The sequence below is a fragment of the Rhamphochromis sp. 'chilingali' genome (genome assembly GCF_963969265.1).
Source record: "Rhamphochromis sp. 'chilingali' genome assembly, chromosome: 8".
NCBI classification, from domain to species: domain Eukaryota; kingdom Metazoa; phylum Chordata; class Actinopteri; order Cichliformes; family Cichlidae; genus Rhamphochromis; species Rhamphochromis sp. 'chilingali'.
In genome coordinates, this window is record NC_137935.1 from 5,857,048 (window position 1) to 5,883,125 (window position 26,078).

The 26,078-nt window shown below is 40.1% G+C and overlaps 1 protein-coding gene across 2 annotated transcripts in view; it reads right to left on the reverse strand.

Moving 5' to 3' along the window:
* The window catches only part of nova2 (NOVA alternative splicing regulator 2), an 87,130-nt gene that overhangs the window by 57,070 nt on the left and 3,982 nt on the right, over nt 1–26,078 (reverse strand). Inside the window, exons 2-3 of one of the 2 annotated variants that reach the window (XM_080888557.1) lie at nt 26,001–26,069; nt 7,886–8,029 (exon numbers count right to left, since the gene is read on the reverse strand). In XM_080888557.1, coding sequence (XP_080744683.1) covers nt 7,886–8,029; nt 26,001–26,069 — 213 coding nt within the window. The remainder of the gene's footprint in view (nt 1–7,885; nt 8,030–26,000; nt 26,070–26,078) is intronic. The other variant, XM_080888558.1, reaches the window with a different exon arrangement.

The window sequence follows — 26,078 nt, forward strand, 5'->3', positions numbered from 1 at the left end:
CCAAACCAGGTGCAGATGTTTGACGTCAGGACGCTCTCGATGGTGCAGGAGTAGAAGTTCTTGAGCACCTTCAGTGGCAGATGGAAGTCTCTAAGTCTTCTGAGGAAGAAGAGACGCTGACGGGATTTCTTAACCAGGGTGTTGATGTGACAGGACCATGACAGGTCCTGAGTGATGTGGACACCCAGGTATCGGAAACTGTCCACTCTCTCCACTGGCGTGCCACTGATGATGAGGGGTTTGTAATTCCTCGCCTGCTTTGTAGTGAAGTCCACGATCAGCTCCTTAGTCTTGCTGACGTTTAGGAGGAGGTTATTCTCCTGGCACCAGGTCTCCAGGTTCCTAATCTCCTCCAGGTAGGCCGTCTCGATGTTGTCGGAGATCAGGCCCACAACAGCAGTGTCGTCAAAGTACTTACGCAGTCAACAAACACACACAAACAGAAAAAAGGTCCACTTCCCTCTCGAAGTGGAAGTGTGTTTACACTCTCGAAGTCGCATTTCTCTGGTATAAATCAAAACATTTGAAGCGTTTCTGTATCTGTTCTGATTAAATAGGTTCATGTTTCTAGTAAGACGTGAAATCTGAAAAGACAAATGAGCTCAGAACGGACACGTTTACTGGATGCTTTGGTGGTTTGTCATACACTGAGGTCAGCGACTTTGGCAGTCGAATCGTAAAACAAATGTGGTTCCAGTTCCCTTTAGCTCGGAAAGAACTGCATTAATAAGGCTCAGTCCTCTGTAGAAAAATCAAATCAAATTTGTTTAAAGTTAGTTTCATGTGCATGCAAAAAATATATTATCAATATTACTGAATCTTTTAAAACAAGCCTTGACGAACGGTTTGGCTCGCTTGAAAAAGGTTATTTATTGGTTAACTGTTCCAGATCATGTTCTCATTTTTTACCCTTCCAGCTCAGGCCAGTTCTGCAAGACACACAAACGTTGCAGAATATGATGCTCCAAAAATCATTAAAAAAACCTCTGGTTAATGTTCACATCGTGACTTCATCCTGTTGTAACACTGCGAGATGCTCAGACTGAAGGCTGTAAAACTGAACTACAGCACTAACACCGCAAAAGGACACAGGGATGCTTTGGATGCATCAATACTAACTCATTTCAACCTTTAAGTTTGTCTTCATAGCTTTGTCTCTGCGTCTGACCAGTCAATAGCTCAGTGCAGAGCAGAGAAGAAGGAACGAAGCGGGTCGATTCTAATTATAAAACAGGTGTTGTGAATGAATATTTTATGTAAAGCGGCCGCAGCTTTGTTTGTTCTCTGGACAAACCGATCCACCAACCAGCGGATGCTGCTGATGAACAAGTTTTATCTAAGGACTGACAGCACTTAGCAGTAGCAATGAAAGTTCCTCGTGCATCCACAACGCTGATATGTAACTAAACGATTATTAATGGGCTCGGTAACCCATCGTACAGTCTGCCAACATAACCACTGGTGTAGAAGACAGGGACCAAGATTCCCATTCCTATCTGCCAGTAACTGTTAACTAACACAGGAAAAAGTTCCTGCTCTACAACTGCTCCAGCTCTGGTATCAAAAGTCTTGTCTCTTTCCTACAGAATCTACAGCATATGAATCCACTTTTTTCTAAATGTTGAAAGCTGCTGCATATCATCTCTGTGAAATAAATTTCATCCTAGTTTCATGAAAGTCATTTTGAGTCCTCGTATAGATTTAAAGGTCTAGTAGAAGGACAAAGTCTTACTAAAACATATGTAAATGGAAAGAGCTGTTTTAAATCGCTCTCTTGCCGATTGCACTTGTGCAGATGCACAGTTAAATATTAAACAGTGTTGTGTCCTTCCGTTTTCAGTTAACTCAGGAAATAGAAAGAGAGAGAGGGTAACAAATAAAAAGAGCGAGCAAGACTGAGAGGAGCTATATTTGGAAGCGGCACTGCCTTGTACTGTATGGGTATGTAATAAATCTGTTGTGCCATCATAGTGAATGGTGTGTCGCATAGAGCTGTGTGTGTGTGTGTGTGTGTGTGCGGGCGTGTGTGCGAGGATGAATGGTGGCCTGTCTCGTCCTCCGGTACTGCTACTCCTCGCTAATTGGTCGTCGGCTTAAGTGCTGCTGCTGCATTATTCTCCAGATGGGATGAAGGGAGGGACGGAGGGAAGGAAGGGAAGAGGAAGGAGGGAGAGGAAGCAAAGAAAGCGAGATAGAGGGGAAGGGAGAAATGACTGATGGGTGAGATAAAGCTGGATCGAAGGATGCATGAATCAAAAGGGGGAATGGAGGGAGAGAAGGAGCTGGAGGACAGAAGGTGTAGGAATGTAGGCTGAGGAAAGGAGAGCAGAGTAAGATAAGGTCATGTGTTTGAGAACAGTTTTCTAATCTGAATGTTCTTAAGAAAATATACTTGAAGGAAGCTACATGTGCTTCAGTGCTTCCCCTAATTTGACCCACCTTTAATATAATTAAATAATATTGGAGTCACTCAGTTTTCTGCTTGCTTCATAAAAAGGCACACTATGGAGTGAAGAGGCAATCTGTGCAAAGTCTAACAACTACTTGTTTACTTCCTGTTAGGTTGATTTTTATTGTCACTGCTCATCGTGAGGTTTTCTATTTTTAGCCCAGTGCTGTTTTTTTCTTTTGAGTCTCAGTGCTGCATCTTCTCTTGTCACATTAGCTTTGGTGCCACAAATTCTGAATTTACCCCAAGGGGCAAATACGGCGTTTATTTAAAAAAAAATGTACCCATTTACTGTGAAAATCTAATTTAGTTTTAAAGTTTTTATCTTAACTGCATCTTTCAGCAGTTCTAATCTGCACGGCCCTGCTTGAGATGTCTCCCAGTGCTCTCTGTAGTGCACAGGCTGCCAAACACTGTTATGGCTTTGCGATAAAAAAAAAGAGCCTGAGGTAATTTATTTTAGTTCAAATTGATGATTTCATTTGGGAAAGAAACTCACATTTGTTTGTGTCTGCAGTTTTCTCGTTTCTGGATCAAATCTTGTTCTGCAGCTTTTATTCCTATAGAGACCCGGGCAGAATTCTTAACATTACTTTAACTGTGCTGTTATTATTTTCTTTTACTGTCAGTGCACATGGATACACCCAGGAATAGCTTTTATTTTGAAAATATTACAAATGTTAAAATTTGGGTGGCACAAGAAAGTTTAAACTTGTCTGTGTGGCTCTTTCATTGTTTTTCCAGGACAATGAGATGAAGTTCCCCAGTGACCCCTAACAGGTTTTCCATGCGGGACGTACTATATGAGTGTGCATATGTGGGGGGGAGGAGAGCTGCTAATGTCTTCTGAAGAGTGAGAAGAGAGGAATGAGATGCTTTGGCCAAGACACAGCAGTAACTCTCAACTCTGTTCATTAGACAGGCTGCGTTATTCCCAACACACACACACACACACACACACACACACACACACACACACACACACACACACACACACACACACACACACACACACACACACACACACACACACACACAGACGGGCCCTTGCAGCAGGTGGGCCTTTTGATTTGTCACCCAGGAAGAACCGTGTCTCATTTGCATACAGATGCCCCCTTCAGAGCAGAGGAAGGGTGTGTGCGCGTGCACACATCCACACATGTCCTCCTCTCCTCCCCTTCTGACCAAAGCTCATACAACCCTCTCTTTCTTTCTTTTTCTGTCTTTCACTTGTCTCCCTTCCTCCCCTCTTTCTATCCCGTTCTTGTTGGCTTTCTCCCAGGAGATTAGAAGGCATGTCTGTGTGTATATCTGCGAGTGTGTGCATGGCTATAAATATTTTTCTCGATTTTTCATGCACATCCTGTGTACAAGGGTGCAAATATTCTTAGGATTTATCTACTCATTTTTTTTACAGCATGCCAAGCGCATGCATTGTGTATTAGTGCATGTGAATTCACGCGTGTGCATCTGCGTGTGTGCATAAATCTCGGAGACTCCTGCACCTTGCATCTGTTCGAGCTGGCAGAGCTTTCAGGAGTCTCGTGTGCCGATGTCAAACAACGGTGGCTTGTTTGCAGACCCCTGAAACACTGAACTGATACACACATTCAAACACTCCTAAACGCACACATCAAGACAACAAGAATGAGAGCTGAATTTCAAACCAAATAAATACTTGGAGACCACAGTGGAGCTTAAAGCGTGGGGGGAAAAAAACGAGCGTTAATGCAGCTGGGCTGGACAGAGCACAGGATGATGTGAAATTAAGCTTTACAAGGACAACTATTCACGGCGTAGATGACTCTTATTTCCATAATGCATCACACTGAAAGCCACAGTCAAAAACCTTTTCATTTATTTCAAAGTAAAAAACAAGGCTCCACAGCTTCATTTAAGCTTTTATTTGTTTTCTTCTGTTGTTAATCAGCGTTTTCAAGAATGAAAAACCAATGAAAGCTTAGAACATGAAATTTTTGTTTGGGAATTTATATTTTTATTTTAAGCTTTATTTATTTGAAAACGTTCTTTTCTCTAAATTAAAGAGAGTCCTGGTCAAAACCGCCGCGCAGAACACACACCACTAAAAAAAGTAAAGAAAGTTGTGCATCTGGTGCCTTCTTTGTACAAATGTTTACTTCATATTCTTTCTTAAATGGTTATTTTCTTTGCAGCAGACAGTTTAAATACCACTTCCCATTGAAACCAACAGGAATATTACAGTGGAGCTCTGAAAAGCACTCAAATGCAACATATTGTGCGCCCGACAAGTCTGAAGAGAAACTTCATGCTGTGATTGGCTTTCGGTTAGAGATTACATCAGAAACTCCACGGGTGCAACCACAACACTGGGAGGTTGCTGGGAGTGTTTAGTGTCACTGCTAATGCCTTGCTTGACTGTACGGACATTTTATCATTAGTTGTAATTTTACTTCTTCCAGGATCCCAGACTGTTAATATTATTTTAGGCAGATAAATATACATTGTCGTAATAAATCTGGGTCATAAAAATATATTTCATCCGTTCTTATACCTGCGAACCTGCCACTGGGTACTCAAAACTCAAACGGACACATATGAAAGCACTTAAATTTTGACCCAGCACTGTTTTTCCACGTGCTCTGAGGTTATGCAAAGCGGAGGCAGCAAAGGAGTGAAACCACAGAAAGACACATGCATGTTATATTTCACTGAATATTCATCATCATCAGCTAAATGTATGTTGAAAATGTGCAACTTGTAAACCTCTAACTGTCACTTAATGTCATTTAATGTTTTTCACCAATGCAATCTTGCAACTAAAGCACAAGTAATGTTTTATGATTGGATTTTGGCTGCTCTGACGACTTGTTTGGGGTTATAGAACGTTTGTGGCCTTGGCTGAGTAATTTAGAGCATTAGATGGGACGCCCTGGATTTTTCTGTGTTTAACTGAGCCAACATTTTCCCCGAAAACGCAGCCAAAGTTCTAGTAGCATAACTCTTAATCATCTCGTACATTCTTCTTATTACTTCTGTGTAATACAATAATTTTGTGTCCCAGTTCAAGTATTTAGTATGGAGAACATGAATGCTGCAATCCACTTTGTGATTTCACCAGCTCAAAACAACAACAACACCTCACAGCGGGCAGACACACAAACATATAGACACGCACACATGCGCACACAGATCGCAGCGTCCTCCCCCTCCTCCTCACTGCTCGGGCCACATGTCATGTCAGGGCAGCATTAAGAGTTTAGACAAATACAATTTCACCCCTGATCCTGTAATCCTGATCTCTGGTGGGTTGTGTGCGCGTTTGCGTGCGTTTGTGCGTGTGCATGTATGTGTGTTGTTGATGGGGGATGCAAAGTAAACCCAGTCAAGGCCCCACTGTCCCTGAGGACTTAAAAACACAGACAAGATCTGTTAACACATGAGGGAGAATGACATTTTTTATGAATTATCTATTTCACAACATTGAGACTGTCAGTTTCAATGGCTCAGATGTCACAAAGCAAAAAGACTCAGCTTTAAATATCGTGTATGTGTTTAAACATGATGAAAACATTAAAGATAATAAAATGGTTTCTTAATGGTTCACAACACTTTCTACTGATGCATCTAAATAGATACAAATTTCTTTTGTCACATACACAGTATAGTGAAACGCGTGTGTCTGCGCTGCAGGCGTAGCCACGCCATTCCAGGGCTTGGTTTTAGAACAGCCCTTACTGGATAACGGGAGGGAATCAAACCTGCAACTCCCCCTCCAAAGGTGTGTAGCCTTACCACTACACTATCCAGCTATTCTGTCAGACACACTTCATTTCTAAATGGATGAGTAAATAGATCCATCCATTCATCCATGTTTCATTTTCTGGTTTACATGCCTCCATTTCTGTATCATTAATCAATCGCTTCTCAAGCATAACAGCACACACTTGTAATGCTTAACCAACCAGTAGAATTCAAGAAAAAATAGCTACGAAACATACTAAACATAAACATTTGAATACATTTTAACCATGATCTTTTCTTTTTCTTTTTCTTTTTATATCTATATATATGTATCTTTATCTTTATCTATCTACCTTTAAAAAAAAATATATATATATATATATATATATATATATATATATATATATATATATATAGTAGGGTTGCAACGATACACAAAATTCACGGTTCGGTTCGGTTCAATACTTTGGTGTCAAACGTACAGTTTTTAAATTTAATGTTCCTGAAACAACAAAATAATAACAAATAAATAAATCTATCTGATCGAGGAATCACTCATCTTTGGAAAAGAGAGTTTATTACAGAGAAATGACTCTTTCCAAAATAAAAGCTATACTATACGCTTCTTCTGGGCTATATTCTCAGCAGCATATTAAACATATCAGGTCCCCATAAGGAGAATCCTGTGCTAACGGCTGTCTAAATGACTCGGCTAAAGTTTGTAGCATGCGTGCTTGTTGTTTTTGTCTGCTTCCACTTGTCTTTGCACTAGGATGATGTCGGCGTAAATGTGCAGTCATATTCGTTGTGTTCCCACTAGTGCTGTCAGCGTTAATCTGAAATGACGTTAACGCCACAACACGGCAAATCTCCGTTAACGAGCTACCGCGGACCGCCCCGTGCATGGGGCTGGACGGCGTCAACACGTTAACGAGCAAACTGCGCTAACGCAGTAGTTCCCACCCATGTAATTGAGCATTGCGTGGCACATCCGACATACTGTTTTACTTTTGTCCATGACGCGCTTACCTTCAGGGTCATAATTCACATGAAAACCAAAATAGTTCCAAAGGCCAGATCTGAATGAGGGTGGGGGAGGTTCAATTTGCCATGTTGCAACGAGCTTAGCTTCTGTCTTGCTAGCTTGCGCTGCGCTCAGTGGATCTGCGCTCGACAGTGCAGCCTAGGCGGAGTAGTCGAACGCAGATCCACTGAGCTCTCAACACAGACAGCATCGTCAGAAGAAAAGTTAATAAAATAAATTTAAAATTTTGTATTGTTCGATACATATGCGTACCGAACCGAAAGCACTGTATCGAACGGTTCAATATCGATACGAGAATCGTTGCACCCCTAATATATATATATATATATATATATACATATTTATTCATTGACCAGCATATTAACAAAGGTTTTTTTTTCTCTGAGTTATATCTCAGTGAACTGCACTGAAAATAAATACGATACTTTAAACAGAAAAATAAAATGTAAGCTGTAAACGAATGCTTGTCTGCCGGTTTAAAAATAAACTTAAGGTAAGTCCCCTCAAAAGTTCATTTCAGACAATCCTGCAAACAGTGGTATATTTTGTGTCATTATTTCAGATGATTTACTTTGAAGTTTTCCCATCATGTAAATTCTTATTGATGACATTTTCCTTTATTTTCCTCCATCATTCATCCGTATATAGCAGAGGTCGTGGTGTCTTACCAGGGTAGAAGTCTTTGGATTTGGACAGTTTGATGGTGGCGCCAGTTTCTTTCTGGAGCTGGACGATGGTCTGACCTCCCTTCCCGATGATTGAACCCGCCGCATAGCTGGGAATCAAAACCTTCAGGAAGTACTCGCCTTCCTCTGCAGCAGGAAACAGGAAACAGGAAAGAAAAGTCAGAGACAGCTACTGCAGCTCATGTTGTTTTAATACAAAGCTGTAAAAGAAGAACATTACAAAAAGCTACAGTATGCATTTAGCCTTTTTAAACCTTTGCCCTCATGCGTGCCTTTTGATTGTATATTTTTCTTGCAGGCCAAATCGTTACTTCAGACATCGTTATGTGCCCAGGATTTCACAATCAGTGCATCACTTGTGTAAACTGTGAAGTGGAAGGAAAGTGTTTGTCAGTAATCACAGTCTGACAGAACAGATGCGAGCTGGTGCCGCATCGCTACGCCAAAGCAGAATTCTTTGTCTTTCATCTTTCCTCCTCAGCTCCTTCCTAAGCGACCATCCAAGGCTCCCAAAGCTGCATAAATCCACCCAATCACATCAAATGATGACTGTTATCCATGACAACTAATTATTTCTATAATCTGATGAGTCCGTGCCAGTGTTATCTCTCCCCATTCTCTGTTTGTCCGATTGCACGAGCCTCTAAACACTCTCCCCAGATTGGTCTGATCTAATTTCAGCGTTGGGCCCGAGGAATCTGGTCCTCGTCACCCTCTTGGCACGAGGAGAGGGGAGAGCCGTGGAATACGCTGCACGTCGGTTTTGTTATTCAAGCTAAACAGATTCAAACGATGGGCAGCCCTGTGGATGCATAGCACCACATGGCTGCCATGACAGTCACACAAATGCGCTGATTAACATGTGCAAATAAGCTCACGTAAACAAACACAAAGCGGGCCAGCGCAGATCCAGATATTTTATTATTTATAAATTTTCCCCTGCTTACACTGAGCTGCACCTGCTTCAAGGGATACAGTGTAAACCGTGGATATGAAAAGAAGATGTCGTCTCTTTCATCTTTATTTTCTTCACTGATTAATGGAAATAATCATTCATAAACTGTTAGAGTTCTACACATAGTTATTCCTAGTTTTAATATCTTTGCCTTGGCTCCTCCCCCCGTGTTTTTATATTTGACATGTAATTTATTTAAAAACATCGGCATGTTGATCTAACCTTCTGTAAGCCGAATGGCTGCCTCTAACACTTAACATCTGGCTAAATGTGCCAATAATGATGATAAATGATTGTTTCTTGAGAGGCACTGTTTCCTTTTAACAGATCAAATCTGCAGAGCAACTCTGAGAAACAGCATCCACTAATAATTTCTGGCTCTTTAATAAATATTTGATAAGCACCATCATTAGTCAAGAGTGCAACTGGATTTTAACATCTAGGTGAGCATACACGAACACGTTCGGCTCTGTGCAATTTATTGAAAGAAAGCGAGGCACGAAACCAAAATGTACTTCACCCAAAGCCTCCACAGTGGCGGTCTGTTGTCACAGAAATGTTATATTTGCATGTGAATCGAAAACAACCTCAGCTCCAGGTGTGTTGAATTGACTTAATAAGGTCTGACATTTTCAAGTTAATGTTTTGGGTTTGTGAAAAATCACAAAGTAAAGGAGAAAGGGAATCAACCAAAAGGTCAAAGCACACCTTAATCGATTTGTGTTCATTCAGAGCAGGGATACGTTCACTGACACGTTGACCTGAACCTTCAACCTTTTCCATGCAGCCTGCAGCTTCTTTGACAATGAAATGAGAGAGAAAAAGCAAGAGCAAGCCATTGCTCCTCTGCGAAACACGGGCCTTTGCTTTTCAGTAGTATCTACATGCTGTAGGTCAACTAAAGAGTAGCACTACCTCACACTTGATTCTTTATTGCTTTGTGTAGAGACAAGAGATTTGTGTTAAATAGCAGAAAATATTAGCCCTCAAAAGAATTAAGATCCAGCAAAATTCTTAAATCACAATTTGTCTTTTTAAATATATTTTTCAACATTTTGGGCAGCAAAAACAGATTTATATATATAAAAAATAATACTGTCATATAAATTATCTTTAATAGCTACTTAATGAAGATACGTCATATTAAAGAGCTGCAGATCACAGCATATTCTCATACTTGTTTCCTTATTCTTTCCTGTTAGGACATTAATGTCATTTTTGTACAGTAACACTGAACATGCTTCCAAAAACATATATAAACAAATATAATTAAACGCATCTTTCTGAGTCATGTCTCAGAGTGTGAGAACTTGCTCAGGGACATCAGTTGGCTTAGAGGTTAGGAAACATACCACATGGGTATGAATAGCATCAGCAGGGAGTCCCTGGCTTCTTTCTTAACTGGATACAAACCAAATGTCATTCCCCAGCTTTCTTTTTGGTCTCTCCGTACTATCTGCACTGTGCCTATTTAATAAAAGCTGAATGCAACACAGTTATTCTGTGAAGAGAACCTCTTTGTTCCCTTTGGTTTTGTACATTTTTACACAGTAATGTTTCCTAGTTCTAAAATATAAAAGTGCTAATCTAAACTGTTCAGAGAGTTTTTGGAAGCTTTTAGAAAACAAATAAATTTATATTCGCATGTTTGTTATTGGACTACCATCAATCATCTCAAAGCTCGTCCCAGCTGCCTCCAGTAGGAATAAAGGTATTTTTGGTTTCATGTGACATGTCAAACCAACTCAATAAAACAATGACTCTTAGGAATAACTGTCAGTAATTATAAACTGATTGTATCACCAAAATAAATAAAATTGCCGATGATTTAAGCCAAGAGTTCTACATTTAGGAGCAATACACTCACCAGATTATATAATCCTATTTTTTCAGTCTTTAATATCGATTTTATGAGACTGCGAATCCATAGCAACTGTTCTATCATCTCTCTCTTTAAATTACCTCATTCAGTGTGTCTGTGCTCCCTCCCTAGCAGCATTCTTCATATTTGGTAATCCAGGACAGATATCCTCCAGAGACAGATTAAAATAGGATTACTGTTAGGGGCGCACTTTCTCACAAGGGCACGGCACCTTGTAACTGCACTTTACTTTGTCTTTCATCCACAAGTGGAGACGCCGAAGTACAAACACGGACATGCATATAAAACATTACAATGCCTGCTCTGACTATGAGGCATAAAGATGAGAGCTATCTGGACGGAAGATTTATTCCATGCAGTCACGCTGACTCAAATGAAGTGCCTTTTAATAGTTCTAATTCCTACGAAATCCCTGTAACACAAAACAGCAGTGGAAAGGAGGCGTTTGCGACACCTAACTATAAATAAATGTAATTAGTAAAGTGCCCTGCAGACCCCCACAGGTGTTTGCAGTTTATATGGCTGATCAGGTCCCTGCTCAGTTTGATTAAGTGCGGTCGTTGAGGAGAAACACACTGCAAGTTTGCTGAGGTTTCAAGAGTCTGCACAGCAAAAACAGCAAAGAAGTTTCCGTTCTCTAAACAGGTGCAATAAAAATCACATCAAGAAAGCGATAGGAATACTAATCGCACCAGATGGATTCTGGTTTTGACTCAAACTTTCCTTTAAGATTTCAGGTGAGGTTATAGAATCTCAAACTAATGATTTTAACACCCATGTTTCATCCACACGTGTTTTCACTTACTTTGGACAATTACATTAGACTTCTCCTCTCAACTGTGCTGGATGCACAAGCTGGACACACTTAGGTCAAACAGCAGGGGTGGAAATACTCACAACTCTGAGCAGTGACATTTAAAAAGACAGATAAATTGGTCTAATTATAACAAACGACTGACTTTTTCAGGCACTCTGTGTTAGTAAGTCTCAAGTCAGAAATAATTCAGAAAAGAATTATGATTTATATGTTGGCTTTGGCATAATGGTAATTACTATAACTCGATACTACATAAATGTGGAATAAATGCAGCTCTGATCCATTTGCAGACTACTCTGTAATTTAATTCTTCACTGTAAAGACAGCAAATTTGACTATGTGTTAACACTGATGTAGTCAAAAAACATACACTGTGAATGAGGTGAAGCTGAGATCAGGAGTGAGAAAATTCCCTGTCAAGTTAATTAATAAAAGTGTGCTTACTCTAACAACGAAGAATGGTTTCTTACTATAAGAAAATACAGTACAGCGCTGTATAGAATACAAGCTGACAGCATACTGTTATTTTAGTGTTTAGTAATCTCTGAGTGATATATTATTCTAGGATGCATCTGCATATCGTCTCCATGAACGCAGTTTCTCATGAGTTATGATGAAACATCAGCTTTGCTGCCGTCCTCCTTCCACACACACGGTTATGGAAACGCAGCATTCAACATTTTAACAGCGTTCTGTGTTGTGCTGTATCCACCACAATGTCACAATACTTTAAGATGCTTTACTGAATTTTTATGTAAATCTGTCACATCATACATTCGTTAATTTTAATTACCAGAAATTTCTAAGAGCCTGATTTACAATTAATCCTTTGCTGTTTTTGTTAAACAGTGAGAAACGATTACCGTATTTCCCGGACTACAAAGCGCACCTGAATATTAGCCGCACAAGCTAAAATCAGGGGAAAATCCTGTTTTGTACATACATTAGCCGCACCTGACTAAAAGCCGCAGGTGTTTCAATGTTGACTTATCATATGTAAAAGAATATGCACAAAGGGAATTGTCAGGAAAGAGATGGCTGTTTGGAGACACACCCCTTTTATTAATATTTTGAAAAACAAGTTATGGGTACATATTTGCACATGTAGTACATAACAGTAACCTACAGCACACCAGGAAAATAGATTCGGACTACCTTTTAGGCTCAGGTGCAGTGACACGGCTTTAACAAGAAGAAAAGTCAGTCATTCACCATCTTTCTCTTCTTCCTGCGCTCTAAAACCACCAAAGTCCTCTTCTCCAATGTCGGAAACGAACAGGCTCAGGATGGCTTCGTCATCCACTCTCCGCTTCTCTCCTTCGTTGTCACTTTCAAAACCAAAGAAATCCTCGTTGTCAGTGTCAGAGTCGAACACCCTCAGAAGGGCCGTGGCGGTGTCCTCCTCTCCATCATGCAGCAGTCCAGCCCTTCAAAATCCGTTGGTGATCGTGGATGTTTTCGCACTTTTCCACGCTGTCAGAATCCACCGGTGGAGTTGGGCATAACTTGCTTTTCGCAAGTTTATCGCCGCTCGTCATCCACGCCTCCCGCTGAATGCGTAGCGCTACTTTGAAGTTTGTTTTTCGCGCTACTTCGTACGGCACTACGTTGCCTGGCGGACGGACATGTGACTAACATACCACTCTTGAACCCCGATCCTTCCGCCAGGCAACGTAGTGCCGTACAACAGCGGAACAAACAAAACAAATCGTCTTACGATATCACAAAAATCATGGAAAATCCATAGAAAAGCCGCACCTGACTAAAAGCCGCAGGGTTCAAAGCTTGTGCAAAAAGTAGCGGCTTATAGCCCGACAATTACGGTACTTGACACCCTAAAGTTCCCCTAAAGTTTTGCAGCTACTATTTTTTCCAGAGTGGGTGTTCTTTCTTTGATACTAAAAATGTTATCTCTTTGTTTGGTTTTGGTTTTTTCAATCATTTGTCCTGTGCTTCAACCCATGTGAGTTTGCAAAATGATTGTAGTGTTACTGGGTGGGCTCTGTTCTCATCTCTGAGTGTTCAGCCAAGTCAAAGCATGAGCACACAGACAGGAAACCTGAAACTCCCCTGCCCTTCCTCAGCTCTGCTGGTGATGAAATACAAACTGCAGACAGCTCACACATGGATCCAGAGGAGAGCAAAACCAACCTTACCTCAGTTTACCCACTTTTGGGTTTGGTTACTAACAACCAAATAAATAAGATGAATGAGGTTTCACCTCTTCATTTGAAATCCTGTGCCATCTGAATTCCATGTTGTGCATTAGCAAGGCAACATTTTTGGTGTTTATTAAAGGATCTTCTACTCAGAACCACTGGTTACTAAAGTCCAACACGAAGACACCTGCTAGTAATGGTCTACCTATCTCTCACTAATCATCCTCACTTCTATATCAGTCTCTTTAGCTTGTACTGTCCTACTTTACATTTATCTGTATATAATCTGCTTGTACCATCTCTCCTTTACGTTCTTGCATCTCCTAAGCTCTTAAAGTTTTAGAAATATTTATTAGAAGCAGAGCTACCTCACACAAAATTACCTGATCAGTTATAAATCTAAATAGGTCAGGTTTAACACGGCAAACAAACCAAAAAAAGTGGGTCTGGCTATAGTTTAGTACTGTTTGGTTGAAAGGTCAGACCCGAACCAGCTAATGAAACAGTAATAATTAATCTCCGTAACACTAACTTCTTCTGCAACCTTCTGATTTCTGCACATTAACTGAACAGAGTCATACTGTAGTTGTACATTTAAGGAGTTTTAGAAAAACATGCTTGCGGTAATTTATGTTCAGCATCTTCTGCCAGTGAAAGTGGCTTTATTACTGCAGCACTCATTGCACTGTCTGCAGCACATGTGGAACAGAAGCATTTTCGCTGATCAGAGTCAAATGTTGCATTCATGGTGGCATATGTAGATTATATGTTCATATATCCATAAAAAAATATTTATTTTTTAAATATTAATACATTAAAATAATCTACATATCAGCCCAAATGTTTCCTTTTAAACTTACATTCCCTATTTTTAATCAGACTACGTGCTTCACCACAGGATTCTTACAACAGAAAGATGTTTCATAACACAAATTTCAAACATGAGCTTGTTGCATAACTTTGTCTTGTCTGTCTTAATATTTTCCTTTTAGTAACAACCGTATCTTGAGAATCTCATGCAAGCTGCGTATCAGTAATTAGCTGCAAATAGCAACAACAATGATGTAACATTTATTCTCGCCATCTTCAGCTCGAGAAAATGTCACATGGTCGTGTCCTAAAACTGTCTTTCGGTTCCTCCTCTTCGCTTTTTTGTTTATCCCTCCTCCCCTCCAGTGATCTTTTCTTTTCCTTCTTCCCCTCATCATTTCCTTCCTCCTGTATCTTCTCAGCTTGCCTCTTTCACAATCCCAGTCCTCCCCTCTCCTCTCCGTGCTGCAGTGACCCACTTTGAGTACGAAGCCTTGAACTGACCTGCTTTAGATAGAGCCTGGCTAATTATAACCAGCTCGTATTAATAAGGCAGGGGAATTGGTAAATACACACACACACACACACACGCACACACAATGCCTTACACACACAAACAACAAAGGATCACAAAGCAGACAGAAGCACACACTCAGAATCACCTCCTCCGCAAACAGATCGTTTCCGACGTCCCATAAACAAGCCTACACACCTTGGCAACGTGACTCATCACGTATAAGAGGACGTAATAAGAGTGACTCACGTTCATCATTTGTATCTGTTGCAGGTAACACTTGTACCTGTTACCATGGCAAGAGTTAGAAAAAAATTATTTATATATGCATAGAACAAGATCGCCAACAAAAAAATAAAAATTAGACTGTCATCATCATTTATTATCACACAGATATGTTTTATATCTACTAAATGGCAGCTTTCCACACTAGCAATCTGTTTTTAAAAAATATAAACCCAATGCACATGTTTACAAAACCTGCCCACTAAGTTGATGACATATTGTTGAACTCAGCTGTATCATTAAAAGAACTGCAGAGCTGGTGTTGATTGGTAAACAGGGTTATATAACACGGATTGGATCGCACTTCTGGAAAAATCTTTTATCAGGTTTGACAACTGCTGTTACTAAATTTTCAAAAATATGAACTTCTAGACATGAAAAATGAAGCTTGAAATCTGTGCAGAGCTACCTGCCTCCTTCTCCCACGCTGCACCACAGTTTACAGGAAAAGTTTTAGGAACATTCCTCAAGTTTTACCTGCTTTTTTAAAGCACATAAACATCGACAAAAACTTGAGAAGCTGTGCATCGTTCGCTGTCTTTCTTTCAGCCTTTCAAAGCCGTAGCTCTTAATGCACGGCATAAAGAGAACCTTCCACATCCGAGACACATTAGTCTCTAAACTCTGCTCTGTACTTAAGGATGTGATGTTTTGACTCAGTACGCACTTACGAAGCTCTTTCATACGAGACTTCACAAAATCGTTTTGACAGTTTAAATATAATTCCCTGGTAAAAACTAAAAGCAAACCACAAATGCACGATAACCCTGATTCAAAACAAATCACACTATTTATTTAGTTATCTCATGGTACTGGTGTTTTCCCCACCATTGCGTGACCCTGCCCACAGAGATCAGTTTGGTTATAGTCTTAGTACAGTACAACAGTACAACACTGGCTTCAGTGTCACTCTGCATCCCAAAGATACAGGTGAAAATCCTGTGTACTCATCTACTCAACCATAACAAGCAGCTGGAGGCTCTCCTGGCCATATCTGACCTACCGGTGTCGACCTCATACTCCAGCAGAGGTCACGCAATGCTCACCCACGCGTTACAACCTCTCAAAGCTCAGTGAATTAAAAAGCGGTGGTAAAACACTACTAGTGGGTGTTTTGTTTATTCGCCGGAAAAAAAGGTAACAGAAATGCTAAAAGAAAAATGTTTGGTTTTCTAGAAATCACTAAAAGCTCACTGGGTTTGCTGATGATGCTAAAGGAGCGTTACATGGCAGAGTCAGGCCAAAAAACACGCCAATCAAACCAGAGTCACCTGCTGAGGTTAATGGCGACTCACGGCAGCGTCGGGATGCTTTAAAAACCCGATGTCTCGGCATGATGTCAGACTCATTGTTCTCTGCTACTATTTTGTGCAATTTTTGAAATAAAGAATCATCAGAGATACAGAGTCCCGGCCCCCTTCATGTGCAGCGCCTCTTTCATGCTGACAACATAATGAGCATGTAAACTTTCAGTCCAAATAAGAACAAGATAAACACCGTAATTACAGCAGTGGTGATTGTTACTGATTAGTTCTTACTGTTTTATCTATCAGAAAGTACGGCGGGGGGTGTTCTGTGGCGTTCCTAAAAGGCTGCACTTCAGGATACCGTAACGACCTTAATGTCATCGAGGGAGAGCTGCAAGCGATTAAACAAGACGTTTATAAGTTTAAACTTTATTTGAACACAGCTTGAGTTTGGCAGTCAAACAGCAGTGTTATGCGGCAGCTGCCCAGGTGTGCAGAGGTCTGAATTTGGGGAAGGTGAACATTTCACTCAGTGCTCCTGTTTCTCATTTGTCAACAACAATCATGAGCAAGACAGCGAATAGGAGCGCGAGTCAAGAACTTGTTCTGGTTGAGAATCAGCTCCAGGTTGCAAAACTCCATCAAAACCGTATGTCTCAGTACTCGTCAATTCAATTCATCAACTTACTCTGTTACACATTGCGCAACAATGACTTCAAAGTCATGGCAGTGACGCTTTGGCACCAGAACCACATGCAAGTATTTTTATTACACTTTTTCTTTACCTGCAGTTCAGTTAATAATACAGCTTTAAATCTGAAAATAAATTCTATCAATCTTTCTTTTTTTTTTCATAACAAAAATGTTCAGTGGTCACAAAGGGAATTAGTAACAAATTGGGACTTTGAGCAGAATCCTTTTCGGTATAGGTATCAATAAAATCCCTCGTAATGTATGCCTTAATTTCCATTTCTACAATTTAGTGAGTCATTATTTAATGCTTACTCTTACAGGATATCTTGTATGCTTTTCTTATGATAAAAGTATGTTGGTGGTTCACATAAAACATGACCAAATGCTCAGTTTCACACAGTTCTTTTCACTCTTGGATTTTCATGACGTAAATAAGACACAATCCCTGATATTTCAATTGAATTTAATTCAATTTTATTTATATTGCACCAAATCACAACATCAGTCACCTCAAGGAGCTTCATAGTGTAAGATCAAGACCATAAAATAATGCACAGAGAATCCCAACATTAGACGCCGCTCTGTGAGCAAGCACTTGGCGACAGTGGGAAGGAAAAACTTCCTTTTGACAAGAAGAAATCTCCAGGTGAACCAGGGAGGGGCAATCATCTGCCATGATGGGGGGTTGTGGGTAAGAAATAGTCATCTCAGGCTACGTCTACACTAATCCAGATAAATTTGAAATTAGCATTTTCGTCTAAAAACGCTCCATGTCCACACTATCTTTTTCAATCATTTTCTTCCCCATTGAAAACGCTACGTTCCTGTGCTGTGCATGCGTGAAACGTAAGATGATTTGACTTGCATCATTTCCGTCTGCCGTTTATTTACTTTCCGGCTCCTTGAAATGTCGAGGCAAAATGTCTTCTATCTGGAGCTATCTGGAGCATTTACAAACTAATATTAATCTTTAATAAGGCTGTCAAAATTGAGAGCAAAGAAAACAACAGCTGTACAATGCCGTCGGCCATCTTAGTTGAATTGGTCACATGACTGCATCATATGACTAAAATGCGTCATTGTTTTCAAAGCCTCCGTTTTCGCATTCCACACTGCGACGTTAAAAGATCCATCTTCCTTGACCAAAAACTAGCGACACAGCTATGTTAGCATAACTTTAGCACAGTGAAGCTGGAGGATGAACGTCAACTTTTTTTCCACTCGATAAAAGTGAACGTGAGGGATTCTGGTGGTCAGGGTCAAATGCAATCGCATAGCAGGATGCTATACACGGGCCAAACTTCAGTCAGGAGAACAACTGAGATTATTCATCCACAATACGAGGTTAGTTATTAATATACTGCAACAACATGGGAATAGAGCAGCTGCGAGAGAATTCAACATTAATGAATCAATGTTACGGAAGCGCAGTTTTTGGCTTTCCCCAAAAGTGCTTCATCTCTTTGCTATGACTGTCGGCATAATTTGCAGATGATGATCGGTTGTAGCTGCTGCGATGCTTTCAACCAAAACAGGCGCAGCTTGATGACATCATCAACATGCGCTATCGCCGTAGAGCGGTATAGTCAAAATCTCTATCGTTGGCCAAATTTATATCGTTCCTATCGTATATCCTTTATATCGCCCACCCCTAGTCTCCACCATTTTTATGGTGTTCTAAGTGGACTGTCATTAAGTCACATGACATTTTAGTTAGAGTTGACTTATTAACTGATACAAGTAGCCACAGTTTGACTGAACAGAGCAGTTTGTATAAATGAGCACATGCTCAGTTGGTGCTCAGTTGCTGCTCAGTTTGCTTACTTACAATCCAGCATTTCTATAATGGGCTGATATGGCAAATACTGGCCGCGGAAGATTAAATATCTACCAGTCATGCTTCCTTTACAGAGATATACAATCAAAACAGGAGAGCGTCATTTCAGCTTTAGACAGAGTAAGCCATTTAAAACAATTTCTTTTCCCCCCCACAGATACCTCTAACCCCACAGCCGCAGAGATCCACTTAGTTTATGTAAGGCTACGAAGACCTTAAAGTTATTTTTACAAAAGTGTAAACTCTCATGTGCGTATTTTTCCTCCGATGCCCTGATTCACACTGATAACTCATTCCCGTTCAGCTGTTGTGTTATGCAAACTGTACATAACACAACAGCTGAATAGGAAGGAGTTAAAAACACGCCTTAAAATGGCAGCTAATAATCCGTTTAATCTTTTGTATTATTAGTTTAGTATTTCTGCTTTATTGTGTACTTAGTTTTTTTCCCCCCAGATGATGTAAACTTGCAAGCTTCCAGTGCTCATGAACCCACAGGATTCCCTCAACACAAACCACAAACACACACAGTTTTAAAAAGGAAATTAAATCATTTGGGCTAGAAAATGGAGGGATTAAAACTTTAAACCACTGGCTACTAAAGAACAAAGTAGGTAATGGTGAGTGTGTGTCTGTGTGTGTGTGTTTGTGTAGATGTGCAGCTGAGTAACTACAGGGTTCCCTACTGGTTGCTGTGATGAGGGTCTTTGTTTTCACTCTGCAGTTTAGTTACAACACACACAGGAAGTACACACACTTTCTTTTACGAGCCAAAAGGATTTTTTGATGAAAGACTTGCATCTTTTTTCTGTGTGACTGTGTGATATAATAAAAATGTGGATAACCCACGACACCCCTAAAGTTTGTCATCATTAAAGGAACCAGCAGGCCTGACACTAAGGTTACATGTGGCCGAACTACACGGCTGTACTCCAGTGTCCATTTCTATAATAGTACCATGTTTTTTGTTTTTTAAAAAGATATGTTTAGGCACGAGCGGCCACAGAAAAACTAGGGCTGATTAAATTGTGCAAAATCTCTGCATATGCTCTGCAGGTCAAGAAAGGCCAATCTCAACATGTATAAATAATAAATCCTTCATCACCATGGCATATCTGGATGAGTAAACAGTCCAATCTGTTGCTAAGGCCCCTGCAGACCCGCCAGGCCCAGAATAGGCTCTCCATGCTGGGGGATTGGGGGCTCAAATCCCAGGATCTGGTGTCCACAGGCCTGCACAGGCAGGGTAGGAAGGTTGAAGATCACAAAGCCTTTCTCGTATTCTGTTACTTTTCCTCAAACGCTTCACTCAAACAAGCACACTTAAAGTCACCACTTAACTGAAGTTTTAGTTTGTAAATTACATGTCCAGTCATTTCATTATTTTGTAAGTGTTTGGTAGCTCTTTTCTTCTGGCACTTGTGCTCTACTCCCCTGATACTTGGTCATATTCTGCTATGAATATTATGCAAAAACCTGATTTTTTGGAAGTATGTAGAGAGCTCCTGACCAAAGGCTTTGGAAATTCAGAAAATGCACACTAGTGCCTGTTATGATTCAGAATTAAGAGGTTTGTTGTTACAGAAATGACATGATTGGAGTATACTCTATCTGAAGAATCACAGTTATGAATGTTACACTGCTGAATGACATTTGTCAGTAAAATGTCTCTTAAGCGAGGTTTTCTGATATAACCAACACGAAAACAATAGAAAGATTTCAAGTATATAGATATATCTGTTATAGTCTTCAACTGTAGGATCAATGTTCATTTATTTAAAAGAAAAATATTTTCTCTCAATCTTTTTCAACACGTTTTGATGTTTTTGCTTTGCTGTAATTCAGTTTCAGAAACCTGAATTTCTATTTATCAGTATTAGTAGATTTTAAAAAGTAAATTGAAAATGTTAATTCCTTAACCAATTCTTGGATTTAAACATTAAAAAGATCAAATGTAAATTAGATTATTTAAGTGTGTCATATTTCATACATTAGTTTTTGTGAGTTTTTGACATTTCTGCGTCATCAGTTTGATTTTTTCCTCCCTAAAAAAAATAAATAAATCACACAACATTTGTAATGGAATAAACTGAATGTTGCAAATTTGATACAAATTAAAAGTCACATTTATTTTGTTTTTAATTTCATCTGGAGGTTCACTAAACACTCACTTAAAAAAAAAGCATTTTCTGGCACTTATTTCAATGGTTAAAATATGTCTATAATTTAGGAGCCACAACTTTTTGATATACCTTTATGTGAAGGGTTTAATCAGAATTAAGTCAAGCATAAAAATAGGGGTTAATCTGGATTCCAGCAACTAATTTTCCAGTACAACAATGGCCTCAATCCCCCTTTAGATATTTTTTCCACTCTGACGAGATTAAATATCTAGGGGAACTTCTGAAAATCCAACGATAATGACAGATATCAGTACCAAATACCCCAATCTGTCTTTAGAAAATAATATGGGTCAAATGTAAATATGAAACCCACATGAGGGGGAAACATCTTAAGTGTAGCAGTGTGAACACAGCCTTGGATGAGGGAAAGGGGGGCTCTGGTATGGAGGTTCACAGCTCTGGGGACTTGGAAAATATTCATCTCCTCTAAGCAGGGACAGTTAAGGGGGGCAGGCTTTGTCTAACACAACCCCTCCAGTCCTCTTCTCTTTTGTTGGAAAGAAGCATTCACACACACACACACACAGACAGACACACACACACACACACACAGACGTAAAGCACTCCAGCAGTGAGGCTCTGACCAGCTGTCTTCATTCTGAGAGATAGCCATCGTCGCTCATAAACACAGAGAACTCACAGAGGAAGGCGAGCAGGAGGAAATGTCTCTGCTTCACCTTTTCTTTAATTTCACTCCAGCATCTGCGTCCTTCATTTTAGCTGACACCTCCGCAGCACAGAAGGAGCATTCATTTTTTTAATTGCTTGCTTTAGAACATATTAATGTCTCATAAAGTTTTTACATCTAAAGTTTGAAGTCAATATCCAAAAAATCGCACACGAACATCCCTAAAGGCATCGAGACGATTCAAACGCCAGCAGCATGCAGATACTCTCATTTGTTTTTGTGCCAGCAACCGCGTAGAAGTTTGCAGAGAAGCAACATCTCAATTTAAAAATGATGCCGGAGGGGCTCGGGTTACATGCAAACAATTTCGCAACAAAAATGAGAATAAATTACAAAATTATAAAACTTAAAAGACGCCTGCGTTAGAGCAACACCTGCAGGAGGCAAATAATTATAGAAAGAGAATGGGTTCCTCCACCGATTTATCACGTGCCTGAAAGAGCTTATCTGAGATAAGACAAACATCGTGCGGCAGAATTTCAGTTTGAATAGCGATTTGGGGAGAACCAATCAAATGCCTGCATACTGCCTCCATATGTGCTGTGATCAGGGCGTCTGCGTAGAAATCGAAGCAGACACGGCGGCGACGCTAACAAAGATAGCCGAAGCCGCCTGCTTTCTCTCTCTTCAGAGTGTGTGTGAAAAGTGGTGTGTATTGTTCATAGACCGAGGCTATTTCAGAGCAGGGGGGCCCTTCCAGTTGTCCTCCTTACATCGGCCCTTTCATCGCTCCCTCATCCATATTTATCGCCGCTCAGCTCTCCTCACCTATCAGCGACCAGCTAGCTGTGACCGATGTCTCGCTAAACCAATCACATGCTTCCCTTTGTGGGAACATTAGCACCTCTCAGTGCCTTCACCCCACCCTGTACAATGGCTTCTTTGCTTTTTTTTTTTTTTGACGCAGTGGCTTAAAAAAAAGAAGAAGAAGAAGAAGAGGAGAGAATAGAGGAGAAGGAGAACTGCAGCTACCGGTGGCAGATTCAAGTCGATGGCGGCTCCAAATCGATTGACAGCCTCGGAAACAGTTGCCGAGTGAGCGTCGTCAATAGCAGCCAGCAATTGATGAGCGGGTGGGGGATGAAATGATGGGAGGACGAGGGTGAAGGAGGACAGGAGGAGGAGGAGAGTGGAGTCATGATGGTCTGAATAGAGCATGATTAGTATGGATGAAGAGGAGAGGAAGATGGAACGAATGAACCTAGGAGAGAGGAAAGGGAGCGGGCGAGGAACGCTTACGAGTGAACAAAACAGGCGTGTCGCAGAGGAGAACGCTGTGTTCTGATTCTCGCGCTAAAGGACGAGCGGGAGCGCTATCAGTCGTTATATTTACCAAAAATATCAGCTTGAGTTTAACGGCAGGAAAAAATACAACCGTGCATATTTTGTAAGATAGCATCAACAGTTGTAACGTGTTGATATTTAATTTAAGATATGAGCTTATTTTCTTCAATCTGGCTCAGACTGAAGCAGTTTTAGCTGAATTTAAGAGTGAAACTCGGTCCGGGTGGTGTCGGGGTTTCTTCCTCCTCGACCAGACGGACGATCAATGTGAGGAAGACTGTCCTCCTTTGTATGGATGGCCCAAAAAAGGATGCACAGCTCAGCTCCAGGAGCAACAGAAAACACTCAGATCAATACCATCAAAGGCCTTGTCTCACATAGTCAAGGCTCGAGTCACAGTCTGACTCTGGGTCTGCTACTGTAAGTTTGTGCATGCAGCGCCACATATCATTTACACACCACCTCATCTTTTTCGTTAAACTTCATCTTTGCTTTTTGTACCCGAAGTCGAACATATAACACACACACACACGGAAAGCTTTGAGTGTACTGCTAGTCTAGTCCCCTAATGTCACTTGGCAAGGGCATTTCAAGCCCCTCCTTCTTCTTCCCAGCACTTGCTTGCCAGTCCATCCATTTACTAAATGAATGTATTATATCTTAAAGGCAGCAGAGAAGACAAGGAGGGAAAAAAGAGGGGAAAGAAGAAAAAAAACATTAAAGGCTTATAATTAAAGAACTGAGAATCTCTGTACACCAAGGTCAGCAAACTTATCCAAGCTGATAAACCTGCACACCTCCCACACAGTCACATGTTGGTTTCCTGATCACCTACATGAAAATCAAAAAAACAAAACAAAAAAACCCACTCCAGTTTATTTGGTTGGTGCTTACGTAAGGCTTCTTAATGGCTTATACAAGCAGGTTTTTCCCCTGAAAGCTGCATTTGTTTTCAGTGGACTGAATCACAGTAATTTCTTTTAGACTGAAAGGCTGTTTCTGGGTATTTGTATGTACTGGTTCTTTGCATTTGCCCAAACAAATCAATCCGGTGTTTTAACCTATGGTGCTGGATGCTACATCTTACTTGGATTAAAGTGAATGAAAAACATGGAACTTCCAGGACGCTTTGATAAAATATTATAATGCAAAAAACATTCTCTACATGAAGCACTGGAAAATATTTCATGTTATAAAAAGCTTTTTAGTGAGTTATGGATCTATTTTCAAGTGGCTACAGTTCACTGCACATAACACAAATACTTCAAATTAATAACAGTATACTTCTTTTAAAGCTAAGCTGAAAAAATTAAATGTAAAGCTGTACATCACACATAGCTATGTATATATATATATATATATATATATATATATATATATATATATATATATATATATATATATATATATATATATATATATATATATATACAATTAAATGATAGGAAAAGACCAAAGCACATTAACACATTAAAATATTGAACCCTGAGTGGCACCAAATGTATAAATCATGAAACTACTGGAGGATATTTATCCTTTGAATTCATCATGATCAAGCCCGTCTTTGTAAATAATCTATTTAAACATAGGAAACCGGATTAAGCATGAATGAGCTCATTAAACGTCTCTGATCATATATGTACACGATAAAAGGGAACTCTGAGATTCTTTAATATCTAGAAGAACCCTGCTGGACGCAGTGAGGGGAGCGGGAGGCGCAGAGATAAGAATGGGCTCGGGCTGGTGGATTAAAGCCGTGGTGGGGGTGGGAGCTTGTGAACAGCAGCGACTGCAGGTCCTCATTGATCTTTCCGCCTTTAAGACCTTCAGCTTTTTTATAAGGCATAGCTGTGATTTATGACCTGCAGGGCTATAGCTGTCCCATGTTGTCCTATCTACAGTCTGACAGCAGACCAGCTCCTTCTTCCTGTCGCTTGCCTTTTTCTTCACTCCCTCTCACACACAAACACGCACACACAGATATTTGGATAAACCCTGGACACTGGAAAAATCCAGGTCCATCTTTTCTCATCATTTTTGACCCGAACGCATTCTCTCGCTTCTAATGAACGCAGCAGATCTGATTGATACGAATGGAAATGCCCTGGCATTAAAATCTGCATCTGGACATATTTATAAGTTGCAGCTGTTGGAGGAAAAAAAAGACTTCAAAATATTTTAAAACTCTGATAAAGATAAATTTCTTTGATTTAAAAAGTTTTTTTCCTTCTTTTTTAGGTCTACTCAATAAAGCTTCAGTCTTCCTGTTATGCATCTCTTACCCAGCAGCAGCTGCACGGTGCACGCTGCAGCACAATTTAACCACAGTGAACAGTGAATGAACATTTCAACAATACATCAGCGGTCGTAAACCCAAATGCTTTGATGGCATGGCTAGCATGAGGTCAAAGGTCATCATCTGAGCAGCAATGTTGAGTATCATGACAAAAGAAACACTGGATTTGTATAAAAAGCATGACAATGAATGTTATGGAACTGGTAACATACAATATAAAAAACATCAGCATGCATTATCCTGAATCATGAGCAGGATATGAGGGTGTTAAATGTTGCTTTAAATCCTATTTAAATATCAGGCCCTGCAGCAGTCAGATCACCTCATTAAAGGCCCTATATCTTTTCTTTACTCCAGGATTTTGCACATTAAGTCTGTGTTGTGAATCAGAATTTCACAGTAAAGATTATAAAACAGGTAGAAGATCAAAATCAAAGTCTCTCTTACCATGAGTCTCAGTTTCTTGGTGAGGGAATACAATGCCTTCAGTTTCAAATAGGGGCTGCAGGAAGGCCACTACAGAGA